This window comes from Chaetodon auriga, chromosome 10 (assembly GCF_051107435.1).
Source record: "Chaetodon auriga isolate fChaAug3 chromosome 10, fChaAug3.hap1, whole genome shotgun sequence".
In the NCBI taxonomy this organism is placed as follows: domain Eukaryota; kingdom Metazoa; phylum Chordata; class Actinopteri; order Chaetodontiformes; family Chaetodontidae; genus Chaetodon; species Chaetodon auriga.
This window is the reverse complement of record NC_135083.1, coordinates 9228135-9249865: the sequence shown is the minus strand read 5'-3', so window position 1 is coordinate 9249865 and position 21731 is coordinate 9228135. Positions and strand designations below refer to the sequence as shown.

At 44.6% G+C, this 21731-nt stretch overlaps 2 protein-coding genes across 2 annotated transcripts in view; one reads left to right on the top strand and one right to left on the bottom strand.

Moving 5' to 3' along the window:
• Nucleotides 1-15721, top strand: part of plxnd1 (plexin D1) — a 65830-nt gene extending 50109 nt beyond the window's left edge. The window contains exons 23-36 of the mRNA XM_076740536.1: nucleotides 1011-1115; nucleotides 2490-2620; nucleotides 4232-4430; nucleotides 4520-4666; nucleotides 4865-5021; nucleotides 5401-5504; nucleotides 8193-8256; nucleotides 9556-9590; nucleotides 10223-10327; nucleotides 10521-10684; nucleotides 10774-10921; nucleotides 13400-13540; nucleotides 13650-13724; nucleotides 14679-15721. Coding sequence (XP_076596651.1) covers nucleotides 1011-1115; nucleotides 2490-2620; nucleotides 4232-4430; nucleotides 4520-4666; nucleotides 4865-5021; nucleotides 5401-5504; nucleotides 8193-8256; nucleotides 9556-9590; nucleotides 10223-10327; nucleotides 10521-10684; nucleotides 10774-10921; nucleotides 13400-13540; nucleotides 13650-13724; nucleotides 14679-14795 — 1692 coding nt within the window. The 3' untranslated portion in view covers nucleotides 14796-15721. The remainder of the gene's footprint in view (nucleotides 1-1010; nucleotides 1116-2489; nucleotides 2621-4231; nucleotides 4431-4519; nucleotides 4667-4864; nucleotides 5022-5400; nucleotides 5505-8192; nucleotides 8257-9555; nucleotides 9591-10222; nucleotides 10328-10520; nucleotides 10685-10773; nucleotides 10922-13399; nucleotides 13541-13649; nucleotides 13725-14678) is intronic.
• Nucleotides 15709-21118, bottom strand: exorh (extra-ocular rhodopsin). The gene is made up of 5 exons (XM_076740537.1): nucleotides 20640-21118; nucleotides 20250-20418; nucleotides 19876-20041; nucleotides 17957-18196; nucleotides 15709-16901 (listed from the first exon to the last, which is right to left on the bottom strand). The coding sequence occupies exons 1-5, from the start codon at nucleotides 20998-21000 to the stop codon at nucleotides 16776-16778; spliced, it is 1062 nt and encodes a 353-aa protein (XP_076596652.1). The 5' UTR covers nucleotides 21001-21118; the 3' UTR covers nucleotides 15709-16775.
• Between the last annotated feature and the right edge of the window lie 613 nt (nucleotides 21119-21731).

Sequence of the window (21731 nt, the reverse complement as noted above, 5' to 3'; positions counted from 1 at the left end):
GATTTTAGTATTTTTGTCTCTCTACGTGTCCCATTTCCCACTGCTTGTAATATGCAGGATGAAAATTCACCTTGGAACTTTTAAACACAGAGCAGACATCTAGCGAAGTGTAGCTCAGGTTGGCACCCTGCAGGAGAGTTAATGTGTTCTCTATAGGTAAGCATTTTACCGATGTGTGATCCGCCCGCAAGGTAGACTATGGGTCTATCTGCTGGTGGGTGTTTTTCCACTGATACAGACAGACACAACTCAGCGGGCTTTGTCTTCCAACCACAGGCATGGACTTTCAAGGAGACAGAACAATGGCGGGCACTGAGACAAGGAAACTTTCCCCCTGATTTCTCAAAACACACTTCTCATTCAGCTCACACACCCACGCTATTTTGCAAGTATACACTTTCTTGCGCAAGAGCAGCCGCGTTGGTTTGTTGCAGTGGACAGTGGACAGTGTTTTCTGTCGCGAAGGAAGTGAGTGGGGAGAGTGTTGAAAAGCTACATGCAGGGAAACATAAATCCGAGAGTCGCTGCTTCGGTTTTGTCTCTCCATAGTTTTCCGCTAAGACAGCAAACACTCGCCACGACCCTTTGTGCTCTTGTTTTTCCACAAGAGCTTCTGGTTCTCGTAGATTACTCACACACACACACACACACACACACACACACACACACACACACACAGTGTTTGACACAGACTTTTAGACACAGTTAAAATATAAGCCAAATGTAGCTGCCCTGCAATGACAGACTGTGTTGAAAGGCTGCCTCTTGGCTATGGGTCAGTTTGTCTCTAAAGCCATTAAAGCTCATGACGTTTTGTGTCAGTGTCATGTTTCCTTTTCATGGTCAGTCAGGGCCTATTCAGGGCCTCGTCAAGAGTTTCTGCCCTTTGGTTCCAGACTGCAAATTTACCGTCTCAAGGCCTGTTTTCCCTGCCTATCCATCTTGCTGTTGTTTACAACTAGAGCTGACTTTGTATGACAGTTTTCTGCGTGTGTTTATGTGTGTTTCAGATGTGTTCCGATTACGAGAAGAGTCTGGTCCAGCCCGCTTACGAGAACGATGGTCTCGGCCCTCGAGCGCTGCCGGAGACCCACCCGCTGCTGCAGGACTGGCAGGTGAAGGGTTAAGCCATTAGGATGTTAGGTCAGGTTGCGCTTTCTTCTGCCAGAGTGCCTTGATTTGGCTCCTTTTTCACTCCTTTGCTTTTCAACTGGGTCACACTGAAGCTTATTAAGGTTTCACAGTGGGGTTGTTGTTGATGAGGAGTAAAGAAAAGCACATTGTGTATTTTTGCCCATGTGTGCTTGTTATAATGTATGCGTGGAGTGTGTCATTGTAACTCAAGTACACACGTGAATACTACTGCGTGTCATTCAGTGGATCCTAGTGAGACAAAAAATTTTCGGCTTGTCAGAAAATATGCTGCCCACCAAGTTGATGGCAGGTTGTTGACACACTTCCCACTGGCTCTTGGACAACCGAACAGTATGCTTTTCATCAAGATCCATCTCTAGTTGTGTATGTGTGTATGTGTAATGGAGGGGCGGACGGGAGTGAGAGTTACAAAGAGAGAGCGGGAGAGAGAACGTGCACTTTCACACACCTCTGTGTGAATGTGTGCTGAAAGTGAAGGCGTGCACGTGCGTGTGTGTGTGTATACATCAGGAAAAGAGAAAGTAACGATTGCAGCGCTAGTTTTGGGTCGGCAGCCGGGGGAGCCTGTCTAACCGTGATGAAGTGCCTTGGATCCACATCGTCTTCCCAGGAAGTGTTTTCCAGGTCACAGCAAATAAATCTCACAGGCGGGCATTTATCTTAATGGACACCCCTGTTCTCCTTCTGTCAGGCTGCAAACCACACCATATGGCTGCAGTCCAGAGGGAAGACTTCATCACGCTGCTGCTTAGTCGCACCCATAGATAGACCATACTCATTAAGTCGACTCGGCACATTTAGAGACAATCAAACACAGTCAGGGACGAGGGGCGCAGATCTCATTATGACTTCAGGGGGGGACCACAGACATTTAAAAAAGCTGGGTGCACTACGCTCTTTAAACAATTATATACACCATTGGAAGTTTTGCGAGTTTCATCAATGAACACTAGCTAGCTAGGTTTAACCAGTGTAACAATAGCTAGCTGGCTAGCTAAACAAAAATTTAGATAATGATAATTATTTGGAAATAATTATATAGAAATAATTTATTGAGGTAAGCCAGGTTGGATAAGCCCCTGCCAGCCCCTCTAGGGTCCGAGCCCAGGAGGGACCGGAGCTGGAGATACAGATACTGTAGAGAGAGAGTCAGAGAGGGAGGTGCCTGAAGAAACAGAAGGTAGAGCTGTGATAGAAAGATGAAGTGCTCACAGGGTGGGTCACTTGAGACAAGAGGTGGTGAAATAGATTGGGGAGGGCGCAGCAGGTGTGTAATGCACTTTAGGTGGAATCACGCGGAGAAATAACTGATTCATCCCCCTTCCTGTCTGCAGGCCACCAACACAACAAGGCCGAACATAGAGGAGGGCATCACACTGTTCTCCACTCTGCTCAATAACAAGCACTTCCTGATCACGTTCGTCCACGCCTTGGAACAGCAGAAGGACTTCGCTGTACGAGACAGGTAAATGCATCAACTGGTACGTGTTTGGTAGTTAAACAAGGAACAGAAAAGGCATCCTTCCACATTAATTTCAGGCCATTAAATCAGTAGAATTTACAGAATATACCCCAAGTTGAGTGTGCTGTTCCCATCATCTCTACAGAATATTTCACCATCGTTAAGCTCATTGTTTTAGTTGACTCTCTGGGTTCAGGGAGATCATGGAGACCTGGTCACCTGATGTGAAACTCCATCACTCTCCGTCTTGGTCAAATGGCCCTTACATAGCCTGGAGGTGTGTTTTGGATCACTGTCTTGTTGAAAAACAAATCATGGTCCCACAAACCAGATGAGTTGGCGTGTCGCTGCGATGACATGTGTTGGCCATGCTGGTTAAGTGTGCCTTGAATTTTGAATAAATTGTCAAGTGTCACCATCACACCTCCTCCTCCTCCACGCTTCACAGTGGGAATCACACATACAGATCCGTTCATCTTATTTGTGTCTCACAAAGACACAGCGGCTAGAACCAGAAATCCCAGATTTGGACTCATCAAACTAATGCACATGTTTCCAATGGACTAATGTCCAGTCCTTGTGTTTCTTGGCCCGAGCCATTCTGTTCTTGTTGGTCTCCCTCAGTAGTGGTTTGCAGCAGAAGGTCTGATTCACGTAGCCTCCTCCTAACAGCTCATGTTGAGATGTGTCTGCTCCTTGAACTCTGTGGAGCATTAATGTGAAGTGCTGTCAATTAGCGATTTCTGAGGCTGCTAACTGTAATGAACTTATCCTCTGCAGCAGAGGTAAGTCCTGGCCTTTCTCTCCCGGGGTGGTACTCATGAGAGCCAGTTTCATCAGACGGTTTTTGCGACTGCACTTGAAGATACATCCAAAGTTCTTGAAACTGTCATTTCTCTTTACTTAGTTGAATGGTTCTTGACCTAATAAGGATGATTACAGTTGTTTAAAATGGGCTATTTTCTGTATACCAACACTACGTCCGTATATTAAGTCCTCTATAATCACTTGAACAAGTCACAAAGTAAATTTAACTTTTTGCAGCGCAGTGGTGTCAGTTAGTATGATTGTTTTATTGCATTGAATTACACTGTATACAGAAGCTGCCTCAGCGTTCACCACTGCTGCTTCTTTACTTTTCATGCTACGTCGTCTCTATCTGCCGCATACAGCACAAAAATATCTCTCAGAAAAGTGGTTGCTCCAGCTTTGTAAAAACTTGGTCATTTATCAGTGTAGCTGTTTTGGTCCTGATGTCTGAAAACTAGCCAGTCATTGTGGAGAATCAGAAAAATTCCAGAGGCAAGACCACATCCCAGTCCCAGCTCAGCGTCAGCACTTACTGACTGATGCGGCCCCTTTCTCCTGGATTAAAGGGGCTTTGTTAGGGAAATCCCCTGCACTTCTGGACTTACTCACCCAGACACTCCCTGCATTAGATCAGGCCTTTATTTGGCCCTGCAGTCACAGGTGCTGTGGGGAAGAGGAACCCTTGTTGTTGTTTCTGTAATGTATTTATTTTTACATCACTGACCACACACTGACAGGGCATGTTTGCAAGAGCATGTTTTTTCTCATTTGTCTCCTCTCCTAATCTGTTTTCTCACCCTTCAGATGCAGCCTGGCATCTCTGCTCACTATCGCCCTTCATGGTAAACTGGAGTACTACACCAGTATCATGAAAGATCTGCTGGTGGATCTGATTGATGCCTCGGCTTCCAAGAACCCCAAACTGATGCTGCGCCGCACTGAGTCTGTCGTGGAGAAAATGCTGACCAACTGGATGTCCATCTGCATGTACAGCTACCTCAAGGTGAGGTTGGAAAAGAAGGAGGCGGCATTGTTTAACAAGAATGACCACAGCTCTGATTTTTGACCCCACCTCTCTGCCACGTTCCTCAGGAAACAGTGGGTGAGCCTTTCTTCCTGCTGCTGTGTGCAATCAAGCAGCAGATCAACAAGGGCTCCATAGACGCCATCACAGGGAAGGCCCGCTATACCCTCAATGAGGAGTGGCTGCTCCGTGAGAATGTTGAGGCCAGGCCACAGGTCTGATACCACACACACACACACACACACACACTCTCGGTTCATCTTTCACATCCTCAGTTCTGCTTTACAGTGCTCAGATGTCAAACTTAAATTAGGTTGACTGCCAGAAAGTTTCAGTCATGCTGTCAACACTTGCATATTTTTGCAGAGTATGAATTGCTCTTTTTTTTTTTTTTTTTTTTTTTGGTTTTGCAGAATATGAACGTGTCCTTCCAGGGCTGTGGCATGGACTCGCTGTCTGTCAGGGTCATGCATACAGACACAATCTGCCAGGTGAAGGAAAAAATCCTAGAGGCCTTTTATAAAAACCTGCCATTCTCCCAGTGGCCCCGAGCAGAGGATGTAGAGCTGGGTAAGAGCACATTTTCTCTGATTATTTTCATCCCTTCACCCTCCCAACCCTCCGAGATATAGTAATCTCCTTTGCAAAAGGTCAATTCCTCTCATGAAGCTCAACTAACCTGAGGCTGCAATATAATAAATGACAGAATGCATCGAGGAGAGTGTACAGTGATAATCACAAAGAGTTATTGCTTTCAAGAGATGTGCAGCCTGCAGAGCTGATTTGATTAATGGCCCAGGAATATTTCCACGGGTCGTGACACGGAGCGAGCACGGCTGCCCTATGTCTCGCATATTCTTTTCCAAATTTAGGATGAAATTGTCTAATATTGCTCTCCTCCCTTCCCCTGTCTCCTTTCTGTCCTCTCTCCCACTTTTCTGTCCTCCAGAGTGGTTTGACTCTGGCAGCAACAGCAAGCTTCTGCAGGACCTGGATAACTCCTCAGTGATGGAGGATGGCAGGAAGAAACTCAACACCGTCTTCCATTACCAGGTGTGTGTGTGTGTGTATGTGTGTGTGTGTGTGCATGTATGTGTGAGACCACTGTGGTGGGTGTTGTCATAGGTGTATCTGTATGTCCCTGATATTGTAACAGCAACAGCAGGGTGCTGAAGGTGAGAAGTCCTTATAAATGGTGTCACTGGCTGTCCATGGGCGGGATGATGCTCTGTGTCTCTATGTGGCAGTTAGCTGGTGCTTCTGTTTGTGTTTGACTGCTGCACAGCTTTAGCAGAGCTGCTGCTTTTATACAGACTCTGCATTTGGACATACAGTCTAGTGTTTGTTTAGTCTTTACAGTACATTTTAAAGCAAAAAACTAATTGTCGCCAGTAAATTGTAATGTTTAACAACTGTTACTGAATGCAAAATAATGTTATTTTCAGTATGTTAATAAGCATTATCTGTGATAATAATCACAACATTTTGATACTTAAAGATCCCTCCAGACATGTTTTTTCGTCTCATTGAAAAACGCAGACTTTATGAATGTGCAAATATTGTTTGTTTCAAAGGTTTCGAGAGAAAAGGGCGCCACATGCTGAATAGATGCTCCTAAAAAGATTATTTATCGAAGAACAATTACAATGTTTTGACAATCTTCATCAGGTAATAGGAATTTGTCATAATCACGTCATAATTTTACTTCATAAATCATCTTTTTGGGAGCATTTATTCAGTCTGCGGGCTGAGATTATTTCTGCCTTTTTGCCCACTCACCTGATCAGAGTAACTCACAATACGATACAACACTATCACTGTACATCGCTGAGGATAATAATGGTATCATGATACAGCAATTCTGCGATACTTGATACATTGAAACACAATCATCTATGATACATCACAATGTCTGTGTGACTGAGGAAGACAAATTACCCCGAAGAAGACAAAAATCAGGAATTATGGATTTATTCACCACGTCACAGTGTCAGTGTCATTTGACAATCAAGATAAAACAACGTACAAAAAAGTGTTTATCTTAGTGCGTCTGTAACACACACACACACACACACACACACACACACACACACACAGACTTGTCTATGTCTGGTAAGTCTGGCAGGGAATCTGTTTACAGCGCCTGCATGTTTTAATAAAAATAACATTTATTTGTGGCAGTGTATCAATAATGCATCGCAAGAGGAAATAATAGGATACATTCCTGTACTGATATTTTGTCCCACCCCTACACCTGACACCATGCTGGGATGTGCATACACTACCTTGAAGTGTTGTTTTCACACGTTTATCTGCTGCACACGATATATACTTCCCAGGCTCAGGGTATGTGACCAGGAGGTTTCACACATCACATATATCGGACCACGATTGGTTTCAAATGAGTTGTGATGTCACAAAATAATTAACGACTCAAACTGAGATTTAAGGTGGCCACAGAGAAACTGTCCTCCTCCAGCAGATTAATGTGAAAATGAACACTGCCCAGACATCATTGTGCACGGTCAAACATTCAAGTGGAAGAATAATTAGCAAAACAGTAGAGGGGCACTTTAGTTTAGATTTATCAGCCGGGTTTGACACCTTAATACTGAGTACTTCTAAATGATAACCTAACGACTTGTAAGAAATCATGTGTTTAAACTGTAAATCATTCGTTCAGTGGTTAGTTAAAGGTTAAAGTCTCTCTGCCCTAAAATGTTTCTGCTAATTGTTACTTCACTTTGAGGTCTGACCTTCACTATGATCCGTTGAAAAGGGTAAAAGTTTCTCTGTATTCTCACTAAATCTGAGTTTCTAACGTGGACATCATGGTCCAGAATGAATGCTCCACTCCACAGGTAAACAGGTTCATTGGTAACAGGTGAGAGTATCATGATTGGGAATGAAAGGGGCATCCTGGAAAGGCTCAGTCGTTCACAAGCAGGGATGGAGCGAGGTTCACCACTTTGTGAACACATGATTGTAGAAAGGACGTTACTACATGGGCTCAGCAACACTTCAAGAAAATTGTTGTTGCTTAATTCAATTCATTTGCACATGATGTTTTCCACATCATCACAACTAATTATTCATTATTACAAATATATTCCATAAAGTACATCTTTCACAATAATGCAGGAAAATTTGATAATTATGAATTAGATTTGCAATGAATATTTTTTTTTAGATAATAAAAGATTTAACACATTTATGAAGTTTTATACTGAAGTCTTGGACCCCATTAAGAATGTCTTTGTGTGTGTGTGTGTGTGTGTGTGTGTGTGTGTGTGTGTGTGTGTGTGTGTGTTTGCATATGTCTACGTTCATTTGTGCATGAGTAAACAGTCGTTCTGTGACCCTCGACCTTTGCCCCTTTACCTGTACTTGTTAAGTGCTCTGTTTAGTTTTTGCTGAGCCGGGGGGACGGAGCTGTGAAAGCAGTGAGCTGCAGCATATACTAACAGTCTGGGTTCACTGGCGATGCTGTTCAATCCATTTCACCACGGGTTGACTTTAATGAGCCCAGCCAGGCTCCTGCAGACTTGCCACCACTCTAGATGCACGCAAGACTGACACACACGCACACACACCAACATATGCACCTCTCAACACCACACTCCCCTGGAGGGCATGCTTAATGACGCTGCTCTGGTGCACCCGAGCTCACCCCTGACCCTGTGCCCTCTGTCCTCTCTCGTCTCCCCTCCCTCCCTCACTCATCCTTCTCTCCCCTCACAGATCCCAGAGGGGGCATCGCTGGCTATGAGCATGAAAGACAAGAAAGAGAACTCCCTGGGGAGAGGTACGTCACCTTCAAACACACCCACTCCCCGTCGCTTTGTCACACACACTCACCGACAATTGGGTAAATACACGCACTCACTCCATCACAGGAAACAGTACATGCTTAGTTGGTCACGAGAACACGATACGCTCATGTAAACACGCATGAAACCACACACCCTCCCGCCCCCAAAAGACACAGCGGACATCCAGACACACTCGCACCTAATAAATCACAACACATACTCTCCGCCACCGCTTCATTCGGAGCTCTATTCTCTGTTATAGATGTATTCCATTAGCAAATGTCAGCTTGTGGGAAAAAATGCGACACAAGTCGTTCCATTGTCCGGTCTCAGCCTGGAATATAATGACTGCTCTGCCTGTTGACAGATGAGTTTACATGCAGCCTTTAATGGGCTTGTCCGTTCGTTGTCTTGGGTCTACCTTACATAATCAGTACCAGACCAGAGCTCAGTTCTGCTCTGACTCTGTCCATCAAAGCCTCTCCTCTCATTCACACTGGGCCAAAAATAGGCTTATGTGGACCAAACCTGGCTCTGGCTTCAAAGCATCGAGGGGGTGTTATGAGCCTGTAGTGCTCCCTGGCTAATATAAAACACTGTCCTGTCTGCCTGTGATCAGTGTTGAGGGTCTGGACTGAAGCCCGCTGAGCAGGAGCATCTCTGGCAGAGCGGGCTGTAATGAGAACACACTCACTGTGCTGCTTTGTGTGTGTGTGTGTGTGTGTGTGTGTGTGTCTACACAAATGCCTGTCTTTGTTTTTGCTGGTGTGTGTGTGTGTGTGGGGGTACAATAATTTACTGTATTTGTCTGCCTCTGTGTCTGCTTGGAGTTTGTGTTTGGGCACGCGTCGACATGTATTCGGGTATTCATACGTGTTCATGCATGTGTATGAGTGTGTTTGGATCTATATATAAACTAGCAGGGTTTAGTGCTCCTTCCCAGCGCTGGCCAAGCATTATCATCTCATTACACCGGCTCCAGAACCAATCACAGACTCCGTGTGTCTGTCTCCCCTAATCTCTCTTTTTTCTCTCTCCTTTCACTCGTAATCTTTCTCTTTCATTCTTTCAGACAGCTCCCCTCCCCTACCTGCCCACAGTCCACCTTAATCACTTTCTCCTCTCGCATGTACTCTATCTCCCTCGCGCTCCTGTCAATCTCCCTCCCTCTATTTTTTTCTGCCTCCTATCTGTCACACTCCTCTGTCCTCCCTCCTCCCGTCTCCTCTCATTCTCTCAGGTCTCCACCTTGCTGATTGCACATTGTTGTGTCTTTTTTTTTTCTCCTTTAGTTAAAGATCTGGATACGGAGAAGTATGTACACTTGGTGAGTATCTCCTCATGCTGCCGGTAATCAGAATATTTCTATAAGTGCCCTCTGAGTTCATTACCAGAGCTTTTCCTGTGTGTGCCACTGTTAGTCAGCCCGGAGCAGGTCTGACGACAGAGAGAATGAGGGTGAATGGAGGTGAAAAGGAAAGCTGCTGAGAGGACATGACAGCGCTAATGCAGCTTAAGCTCTTTTATAAACGTCAGCCGAGATATGGGCCCTTTGACTTTAGAATAATGAGTTCCTTGGAACACAATTTGCCGGGTGAATAGTTAGTTTTACAGGACAGTTCTGTAGTCCTTTTTTTTTAACACAAGTAGGTGGATTCTGGCTGCTTCTTTCTTTTCCCTACCCCTATTTAGACCTGTATGAGCAAGCCAGAGACACGATCTTGCGCACAGAAAGCAGAGAAAAACCACGAGAGTTTCCCAACTCCCATCACTTCCTCAAACCCATATATTATTTAGTGTTTCAAAATACCCTGATGTGGTTTCGGGATCATGTGTCTAATGCAAGAAACAGAAAATTCCCCTCTGAAAACTGGAACAGTAGAGACAGGAGAGCATTCATTTATGAGGGGGGGTAACTTCAGCCTTCAACCTGCTGATCTTTGACCTCTGTTTTTCCAGGTCCTACCTCATGATGAGCTAATGGAGACCAAGAAGTCACACAGGCAGAGCCACCGTAAGAAGGTCCTTCCTGAAATCTACCTGACACGCCTGCTGTCTACCAAGGTAAACACAAGGAACAAGAGACTGTTTGTCAGCAGTACAAAGAGATTTAAGTTACAGCCTGATATCTAAGTCATCTCTCTATTTCTTGTTTTTATGGCCTGTATTAGCCTCAGGAGCCATCTAGAAATTCCTACATCCCATGAAACCATGTCTCTGCCTATGTATGAGCCGCCTTTTTTCTTTTCCTCCACAGGGAACTCTTCAGAAGTTCTTGGATGACCTCTTTCAAGCCATCCTCAGCATCCCTCCAGACCGCCCCCCTCTGGCTGTCAAATACTTCTTTGACTTCCTGGAGGAACAGGCTGACAAACGGGGCATCACAGACCCAGACACCCTGCACATCTGGAAAACCAACAGGTAGACGACTAAACTCTGTGATTAAAGTCCCCTTTGGCCACCTCACTGTGCAAGTGCAAGGCTTTAAAAGCTTATCTTCCCCTCTGCAGTTTACCTCTGCGTTTCTGGGTGAACATCTTGAAGAATCCACAGTTTGTGTTTGACATTGATAAGACGGATCACATGGACGCCTGTCTGTCTGTCATCGCCCAGGCCTTCATAGACGCCTGCTCCATTTCTGACCTGCAGCTTGGCAAGGTGAGATTATCCATCTGTCTATCTGTCTGTCTGTCTGTCTATCTATCTATCCATCTATTGCAAGGGTTTTCAAAGTCTGACACTGAGACAAAATTGAGACAACCAACTCCCCTGTATACTCCTGTTGCTGTTTTTTATCCTATGTTTGTTTACATTTTGGCAAATCACCATAAAAAGTTTGCCGAATTACCTGTTAGCAGCTCCTTTTTTGCAATGATGCCCTGGATGTACGGACTGCTATCACTGGATTACTTTTGTACTGAAGAAAACTTAAAAATAAGATGATTCTCAGGCAAGTTCTGGAGTTACAAGGAGCAGCTTTTCACTATGACTTCTGGCCATTTGTTCATGGTGGACATTGGAGATGATGATCTCATCGGGAAGTGAATCAAAATAGAACATGTGCGTCAGGCCTTTGTGTTAAGATTTGAAGAGTCATGAATCTGAGAAGAAGTGCAAATTTTGACACGCCCGTCCTTTCACCTCAAGCAGTATCATTGACTCACGTCTCTCCCTCACAGGTACGGTGAGATAGATGAGGGGTGTGCGTCACAGTTTGAAGACCTCTCATCTATCTCACCGTACCTGTGGAGCATATCTCCCTCATAACTGATTAAATACCATTTAAATAAAGGTTATATATCTATTTATATGTCTATATATCCATCCATTCATCTATGTATGTCTAACACAGACACACACAGACACACACATACCTCCAGAGTCCCCCTGTGAACCCTTATCCCTAAGCCTTCAGACTGTCAGCTCCATCTACCTCTCCTCATGTTATTTCAGCCGAGTCGGCTGATCCAAGGTCATGAGCACCAGGGATCTCTTTTTGTGCTGTGCACAAGTGTGTGTGTGTGTGTGTGTGTGTGTGTGTGTGTGTGTGTGTGTGTGTGTGTGTGTGTGTGTGTGTGTGTGTGTGTGTTCAGGCGTGCCTCTGTCTGTCTGTCTGTCTGTCTGTCTGTGTCTGTGTGTGTGTGTGTGTGTGCTTGCATGTCAATGTCCTCACTGCTCACAAATCCGTCTCATCCCTCAGACACCGTGACCCTGAACACGCTCTGCTTCCTGTCTCTCTCTGACTGGCTTCCTCCCTGGAGGGAGCCGAGGACTCATCAAATAATGCTCCTCTTTCACTGAGAAACAGTCTGATTTATATACTTCAGTTCAGTGCCAAAGCTGGTGCATTCACCGCCGCGATATTCACATCTACATGTGGGCAGGTACTTACTGTGCGGATGCAACGACAGCCTGCATGAAACCTCCAGTGATGAGACCTGATGATTGTGTTTGCAGCCTCCTCATTAGCATGTCGCATCTGGCTGTGCACGTGTTGGGGAGTCACCAGGTTCAAGGATACGTCCAGGTTTTATCCTGTAGGTCAAGGAGACTGGCATGACACACTTGTGCATTTTCCTCAGTGTTTACAGTCGCTTGTTTGTGCATGCACATGAGCGTGTGTGATAGCCTCGGGACAGGGCAGTGAAGGGTACAGGGTCTGGATTAGCAGGAGCATAGCAGGGGTGGAGGGGGGTAGGGGACGAAGCAACGCTCGCTGTTTCCACGGAAACCCTCTTATCTGGCGAGATGCAGACATGGAGGGCCACGGGGTCACAGGGGGGTTACCAGGCAGATGGGCCAACAGCAGGAAGTGACCTTGTGGACAGGAAGCGAGAGGGTTCCCTATTAGAAGGAGCGACCGTGGCCGCAGCCTTTCTGTCCCCCCAGCATCTTTAACACACACACACACACACACACAAGCAAACACACATATTAGGTGACACAAATAACTCATGACACATAGAAATAAGAAGGTGCGCTGTAAGCACATTCACTGATGCTGAAAGCCGAGGCTGGCCGCCTCTTTTTCCCTGTCCTACTTTCTCCCTGTCCCTTTCTCTCTCACACACACGCACAGCTCACAGAGACCTACACACACTCGTTTGCAAGAGCAGTCACCACTAAAACCAGAGGATGCCCACAGCCTCTTAGCCCCACTACTTTTCTTCCTGCTTGAATAAGCACCAGAGCCTGAAGTGACTGTGGAGAGAGTGGCAGAGGTATGAAGGAGTATTGTTTAGACTGGAATGTTCTCTCTCTGGCCCTCAGTTCTGGACTCTCCCGTTGTGTGGAAAGGAAACAACCCCCCCCCCCTTGTCTCACTTGAGGCTGGTTTAGATTGGGTCCTCAACAAATAACATCCAGTCCAACTGAACAGCTCCTTATTAGGACACCTGATTGCAGCCTGCACAATGATGGACAATCCTTTTCTTTAACAACTGAATTGTAGTGCTAAATTATTAATTAACCTTCCGAAGGGCATTAAAAGGTTGACGTTATGCCATATATTGGAGCCTGGCGGTGGTTCAGGCAGGCACAGGAGTCGTTTTATAGTCACACACCCTCCAGGACAACAACAGCGCAGAGCTCTGCAGAAAATGCATATTCTTGACTGAAATGTGTTTGGTTTTTCAGGACTCCCCAACCAACAAGCTGCTGTATGCCAAGGAGATCCCTGAGTATAAGAAGAGAGTGCAGTGTTACTACAGGCAGATACAGGAAATGGCACCTCTGAGCGAGCAGGAGATGAACGCTCACCTGGCTGAGGAGTCACGGGTGAGTAAAGTGCTCAGAGAGTCACCATGTGTTCATCATCTGTCTCCACAAAAACCCGCAATTACATGCATAAGTGAATGTAATATAACGCCTGCTGTCCATCCTGCAGAAATACCGAAATGAATTCAACACCAACCTGGCCTTGACAGAAATCTACAAATATGCCAAGAGATACAGAAACCAGGTAAGAGAGGAGAGCCTTCCGTTACTTCTCTGTGTTTCTGATCTCAGATTCAGATCAGATACGTCGCTCGTGTTTAAACTGGCCCCTCGCTGCAGTCACGAGGCCTCGGTCGACCTCTTTTGCAGTTTTAAGTTTCACAGAGGGGCGTCCGAGCGTGACGTATCAGCGTGGAAGATCGCGTGCATGTTGAAAGATGTGGCACACTGTAAACAACCTCACAACCTGCATCTCAATGGTCTCAAATATCTGCACTGAATAACTACTTTCTTACTTCAGCGTGTCCTCCCTTCCAGCCCACATGTACCTCTCACTTAAAGCAAACAGCGTGCTGTTTGCCTTCTCTTTATCCGCCACCCCTATCAGTTTAATGACGTTAAGTTGCTGCTCCATATCTCCTGTTTCTCTTTGAACTAGCCCTCTTCAAGCCCTTGCTGTCCTCCCTCATGTTTCTCTACTGCTGTGTCTATTCTCAGGAGAGGCTTAGTCAGTGGTGACTGTGCCTTAATGGAGCACCCTCATGATAATACCGTTTAGCTGCTCTCCTCTGTCATGCTACTGTACTGACGTGGGCCAGGGGCTTAGACTGTGATTCACAGAGCTCTGTGAATGGCCCCTGATTGCCTATTCTCTCGCCCCAGCTCGGTTCGCTCTGCCTGGTAGCACAGTGCCGCTAAGAGCCCATAAATCCCACTGACACAGTGACAACTATTGGGCATGAATAACAGAGCAGATGTGGGTTTTGTAAATATGTGAAGAGCAAAGAGCTTTTGTGGTGTGGAGGCATGCGTGCAGGCTGGAGAAGAGGCAGAAGCACTTCAGTTGTTCCTCTGCTGCCTTCCCTTTTTTCCCGTTCAGCTTTCTATGTCCAGGCAGGTGGCTGATTTCCTCCCCAGATAGATGCATGAATGCATCGACAGCCACTGAAAGTCATCTTTGTTTGTGTTTTTCCTTCAGGTGGTGAGCGCTCTGGAGTCTAACCCCACCGCACGGCGCACTCAGCTGCACCACAAGTTCGAGCAGGTCATTGCCCTTGTGGAGGACAACATCTACGAGTGCTGCAGTGAGGCCTGAACCTGCCAGTGTCTTTTCTACTCGCCGTCTCTTTCTCCTGCTGACAGCTGCCTTTCTCCTACCTACATAGTTTCTTGGGAATGTCGGCCACTAAGGAGTTAGCCTTCGTAAGTGTCATTATTGCTCCCACAGACTGTAAAGGCGTGAAAAGCGGCAGAGCGAAGGACTTAAACCTGCCTCTGAAGCGTCATACATTTTGCGAGGTGTTCCTCCTCTGACGTGGGAACGCCGAGCAACTTTCCCAAATCTTTCCCTAAGACTCGGACAGAATTGCAGTCTGGCTCAGCTCCGCTTTAGAGGGAAGGTGTAGGAGCTTGGAGATGAGGCTTTTTCTGGATGTCTTTACAGTTACTGGGACCTAGAGTAAGCCCTGGTGGCAATCTTAACGCACTGAACCCTTTTCTTAAGGGATCGAGCCAATGATGCACTGTACTGTATTATAATGTCCATAGCAATATTTATAGATGTGTTATAATGCTTTCAAGTGGCCTGTTCTTGAGTAGGAAGGACCACGATAGACTTCTCTCATCTCCTAAAGCCTGCAGCGTTCTCAGGTGTGACTGGTGAAGATGGGCGACGGACGCCCATCGGTGCTTTGAACAGTACGTCTCAGTGTGCTTTGCAGGTTGATGATGGGTTGAGGAGGAGTGGAGGGAGGAATATAAATGATTGAAATTTATGAAATCAGATGTAATGTAGTTCACTGGGAAGAGCTGCATCAGTATAGAAGTGTTGATCAGTGTGCTTGTAAACGAATGAATTTCATGTTGGATTCTGACCAATTTAAGAGGGAAATTTACATTCATGCGAAAAGAAAAAAAAAACAAAAAAACGTGAGCTCAATATAATCTGAGGAGAGACTGTATTTGTGATGCCAAATGACTTGTCAGAGTTTGTGAAATAAATTACAGTATTTAGGATTTTAACGTGTCCAATGATGATAATGTTTATTGCATGAGGTCTCAGAGTGTTTCATTTCTACATGCATTACATAGCATGGCAGAATTAAACATTTGAAAACCATTAAGATCTTGGCCTGCCACCCAAAAGCCTGCAAACAAGCATCTGGAACGTCTCTCGAAAGTCTTGTAAAAGTTCTCATGAAAAAGCAAGTAAAGGAAAAGCCATGCAGACATTTAGCTTTGTTTTTATTGCAGGACACACAGAACAACTTCCACAAGATCCTAGTCTTTACACAACCAACAAAAATAATATCCCTTTAATGCACACACTGACATTCTGACATCCATTCAAACACATAAACCTCCACGCACGCACGCACACACACACACACACACACACACACTCTCTCTCTCTCTCTCTCTCTCTCTCTCTCTCGCAGGAGGCGCCTTCTCCCTGCAGAGGCTCTTTTCAGGTCCATCTGTTTACACTCATGTCTCAGTTGATGCCAAAAGCAAACTAACAATCTCAGCTTTGTCACCATAAAGACCAGAGTAAAGACGGACAGACCAGAGGACAGCCCCATCTGATGCCTTCAAAACTGATCTGAGATATCTAATTATCAATATTCATGACTAATTTCACCTAAGTATTCATAAAATGGATTGTGTAAAGCGTATTTTGGGGATATATAGCTGCAACAGTGATTTGAATGGGTGCTGATAGAATCATGCGCTGTGGTTTGCTGAATTACATTTTCACCTATTATGTGCTTTGGGTTGTGGGGAGCTTGGAATGTGTTCAGTTGGATCATCACACGGACAGCAGCCCCTTGATGCCGGGTTAAACTCTGTGAAGCCAGCTGAACACTTTCCATGATTAAATGGATTGAAAATACACATGCTGGCTCTTGAGTATGTCAGACCCACCAAAGGTGCAATTGTGCCACTACAGTGAAGACACATGGAGAGGTAAGTCAAGAGGATTGGCCGATAGAACGCAGTGCTGCTTGGCGGTGGTGGGTCCCTAGGTGTGCCGGGACAGATGGGACACTGAAGGGGAGGGGGGAGGGGGTACAGGTCAAGCGGGGGCCACCTGGCTGGAGGAAACGGATGAAGTCTGGGTTTTGGAGACAGCAGCGGCGGCCTCATCGTCTCCAAACGGGTTTTTTCCACAGCACACTGTGGTGATCATGCAGTTTCTGAACTGGAGGCCAAAAGGAAAACGAGCATCAGAATCACAGAACACGATACAAAGAAGCATTCACATCCTTCAATCAAGTGCCAAGGGATTCGTTTCAAATACTCCATTACAAGTAAAAGTCTTGCATTTAAAAGGCTGCTACTAAACCTACAGAAGTACTATCACATATGTAAATAAGATGAGACTTAATTGAGCCAAAGAGTAGAAATTAAGCAGCATGAGCATAGAAATACACATGTATGGAAAAATCTAAAAAAAACACAACCCAAAGAGATGATTTAATCCTCAACAAGCCATTTTATTTCATCATCTTATTATGCCTTATTGTTAACACTGTATTGTAAGGGTAAGTTTCATCATCCAAATCAAGTCTCCCTCCACTCAAAAAAACGTTTTTTGTTTTTTTTTCCCTTCTTGTTCTTAGAGTTGAACATTGGAGCTTCACTGTGCAGAATGATGTATGTGCAGAGTTTGACACTAAAAGGCTGTTTTTACATTCATCTGCTCAAAGTGGAAAGTTCATCTGTCCTCATTGAAAAACTGTTTTTGATAAGGTGGGCCAATGAGCATTTTTGGTCCAATGTTCAACTTTGCACAAGTGCGATGTGGAAACTTGAAGCCTCCAATGCATGTCCAGTGTTTTCTATCCATCTTAAAACGTATCTGGAGGATGATCTTTAAAGTCATGCTTAACTAATCCATGACTTGTGAAGATTAAAAGCATGAATTAAAGCAGGATGAATCATGAATTCCTGTTGCTGACCATTAACAAACGATCAATGACTTCATGTGACTGGTTCACACTTAATAGATTATCAGTGAAGGATTGTTAATTCAGTTACATTAATTGATTCATCTGGCTGGATTCCAGTTAAATTAAGATTTATGTATGCAACTGTATTTATGTATCATGTTTATTATGTAGATGTTTGCATCTGATTGCTTCACATTTCTATGAGAACATGTAGTGTTCTGCTTCCAGAGATGCTGAAATCAAGTTTTATGTAACTGAATCAATCTAATATGATCAGAAAATCCTGGATGTTTGCTCCACGTACCTGTCTGTTTAGCAGAATGTAGATGACCGGGTTGTACAGCGCAGCACTCTTGGCGAAGAAGGCCGGAGCAGTCATGAAAACTGGTCCAAACTCTGTTCCCTGATTGGCAAAGATGTACCAAGCCACGCTGGCATAGGGCACCCAGCACACCAGGAAGGAGATCACCATGACAATAACCATACGTGTGACCTCTTTCTCCGCTCTCTGGGTGGTTTCAGACTCCTGCTGCTGAGCTGCAGCCTGAGCACAGACACAAGCAGGTTATTAACTTATTGAAGGACTAATCTATGATCCAAGTGTAAACAAAAGGCTCCAGCCCTTCACCAAATTGAAGAACACAGTGTTAAGCAAACTGGCTGATTGTTTTTTTAATCAATAGACTAACACTAGAAAACAGTGAAATCGACAGTTAATTAATCATGTTTTCTCACGGTCTCAAGGTTTGTTTACATCTGTAATGGTATCAAACACAGCAGTAAAAAAAAACCTATGAAGCTTATTTTTCATTATCAAGTCAAACTCTTCAATTATATATGCAAATATGTAATTTATATGTCAAATTACATATTTAGCGGGAAGTGCTTTATCAGATTTGAACCTGCAGTAACTGTTTTGGCCACTGTGGGGCAGCAGAAACAAGCCATGATCACAATATTGACGTATCATCACCTTTTAAGACGATATTGCTGACATCTTAGCTAACAGTCGCTTAACTAAGGTTCAACATTCACTAAGGTTCAACATTCACTCTCTTTTAGCTCTGTTTTGTGTCTCCACCATCTCCAATTTGTGCCTCTAACGTGTTAGCATACGTTTGGGTCACAGAGGTAACTGTTAGCTCTGTATGCTAACACATAAGAGCCACAAAAGTGAGGTCAGGCCTGCACCAACAACTCTGGGAAATATCCATTTTTTTTAGCTGGTAAAAGTACCACTGTGTTCACCCGCTAGTGGCTAACTTTGTCCATCTGCCGTTCGATGCTAAGCTTTCGTACGTTGTTAGGAGTGGTGGAAGCGGTACTCAAACCACACTGTAAAAATACTCCACCACAAGTAAAATGATGACTACAATGATGAATGATTAGCAAAATGTAACAAAAATAAATAAATAAATGAATAAAAGTACTAAAAAAAGTACTATATCAGATTATTATTTGTCATGCATTTCTGTAAAAGCAGGATTTTACTGTTGTAGTTGGACAGCAACTATGCTGTCACAATTAGGCACAACCCAGTGACACCTTCATAATGCTTCATCATGCTAATTTTGTCCAACAGATAGTAGAAACCTCAAAATGATTAAAATTAAATTGAAAAGATTAAAGGTAAAAGCAGCAAACCTTCCTATTAGTGAAGCTGGTGAAATGTATTAAAAAAGATGATGATCAAAACAATTAATTTTCTGCCTACGGACTGATTGCCTAATCGTTTCTGCTGTTCTTGTAAACACAGTATTGTTGGGTAATTTAACTTGTGTTTTGTTTGCAAAAATCTTAATTTGCAATCTAGTAACTTGAGTAAATGTCCTTAGCTACGTTACGCCACTGATTGTTGAAAAAGATCGGTTATAGTTGTATTGATAACTTTGTGTATTCGTTTTTTTTTGTTTTTTTTTTTACTATTTATGATTGCTAATACATTATCAATGCTGTTATACTATTATTAATGAGGGCATCAGGATGACACAGTGAGCGGGCAGACTGCCCTCCAGCTGGAGGACCTGGGTATAAGCTGCCATTTTGGCAAAGATCTGCCCTCCTGAAGTGTCCTTGAGCCATTAAATCCCTCACATCTCCAGAGACTCTGCTCTGTGATGCTGCTAACCTCCCCAAAGATAGAAAAAGAAAAAATTCTCTACAGGGATAAACAAGGTATCACATCCTTATTATTAATATTGCATCTGGCAGTGGTGCTCTTACCGCTCGCACAGTGCAGAGTAGGCGACTGTAGCAGAAGAAAATGATGAAGAGGGGGATACAGAAATGGAGGACAAACATATAGATGACAAATGAGGCGTTGTTGATCTCAGGCTTGGGAGTGTAGTAGTCAATCCCACAGGAACACTGCATTCCCTCTGGGATGTACCTGCATCCACACACATAACAATAATCAAAGAATTTCCATCAACACCATCACACTCAGTGTCTGATGCTACACATGCGGCTTTGAGACTATGTGCTGCCAGTAAATGAAGATCATCTCTGAGGAGTTTTAGTGTGCAAATGATCAGAACAATATTTGGATGATTTTCAACACCTGGCAAGTACAGCGTGCACACTGAAACATACAGTACCGGGACCATCCAAGCAGAGGAGGAGCAGCACACGTCAGAGCCATCACCCATGTGAATCCCAGCCCGGCGATCGCATGTTTCTCCCCAAAGCGGAAGTTGGTCATTGGCTTACAGACCACAATGTAGCGTTCAATAGCCAAAACCACCAGAGACCAGAGACCAATCTCTCCTGAGACATAAAATAAAGCAGGCTTAAATTTAAACACAACATTTGCACTTTTGCTTTTACTTATAATCATTCAGATATTTTAAGATCTCAAGTATTCACACTAACCAACTTTTCTCAAAACAATGTGCTGTAACATATTGTCAATAATGAAAGTGACACACAAAATCTAAATGAAACACACAAGCTAAATTTATAAACAATCACACATCCCCAACTCTTACCTCCTAAGGTGGCGAAGAATCCTTCAATGTTGCAGCCGGTGACGCCTAAGATGAAGTATCCATGCAGGGCTGTATAGAGGGTGACCGTGAAGCCCCCCGTGACCATGAAGAGGTCGGCCACCGCCAGGTTGAGCAGAATGTAGTTCAGAGGGGTCCGTAGCTTTTTGTGTTTGATGGTGACATAGAGGGTGAGGAAGTTGATGGGGAAGGCAGTGATGATGAGGAACAGCATGTACGCAGCCAAAAGAGAGTACTTCCAGGGCTCAGCCAGGTAGTACTGAGGGTGCTCAAATGGGCTGCGAACCAACCCAGACTTGTTAGTCATGGGGACATAAAAGTTGGGTCCTTCTGTGCCATTCATGACTGCAGTTGGTGATGGGTTTTTTTTTCTTCCTCTGAGACCTTGACACCGAATAAAGACAGTCTGTGCCTCTTCTCAGAATGAAATACTTTGAGGGAGTCTTGTTGTGCGGCTGTAGTGCAAATGGGAACGAGAGGATGGCTGGAGGGACGGATCTTGTGGAAGTAAGACGTTCTCTGCAGCCCCCTGAAGTGCTGCGGCACCTTTTAACAGGCCGGTCGGATTAGGGCCGTGCATGGAGCAAAGTGTTAGCAGAGATGGAATTAAGACACTCAATCTCAGTCTCCCTCTCTCTCAAATTCACACCCGCACACACACATATAAAGCATTACAGGAGAAGTCTCCAGAAACAGCTACGCGGTATGTTAAGTATTTTCAAGGTGAGAGGTTGCAGCCGCGGCCGTCCGAACCCCATCATTACCGTCACGTGCATCAATGCATCATTAGAATAAGATGAGTAGAGAGTGGGAGGAAAGGCAAAGTGGGGAAAAAAGCCTGTTGGTGATTTAAACCGTTGAGAGTGGACAAACTACAAATGAAATTTCTTGAGCAATCCAACTTATTTGCATCAGTGAAAGCCTAATCCCCAACCACTGCATAATGCAAAGCTCAACTCATAGCCTTAAGTGTAATCAGAAGCAGTGGGGCATACCGCTCATAGCATGCACTCTCCCTCCAGCTCTCTCCTTCATGGACACAAATTCTAAAGTTCAATCTGCAAGAGAGTTCAA

Bases quoted from the DNA above. Each gene is read 5' to 3' on its own strand.
- exorh (XM_076740537.1), bottom strand. From the start codon at position 21,000: ATGAATGGCACAGAAGGACCCAACTTTTATGTCCCCATGACTAACAAG. The intron at 18,197-19,875 runs GTAAGAGCACCA...GTCTGTGCTCAG, and splicing joins TACTCTGCACTGTGCGAGCG to GCTGCAGCTCAGCAGCAGGA. The intron at 16,902-17,956 runs GTACGTGGAGCA...TTTGGCCTCCAG, and splicing joins ACATTCTGCTAAACAGACAG to TTCAGAAACTGCATGATCAC.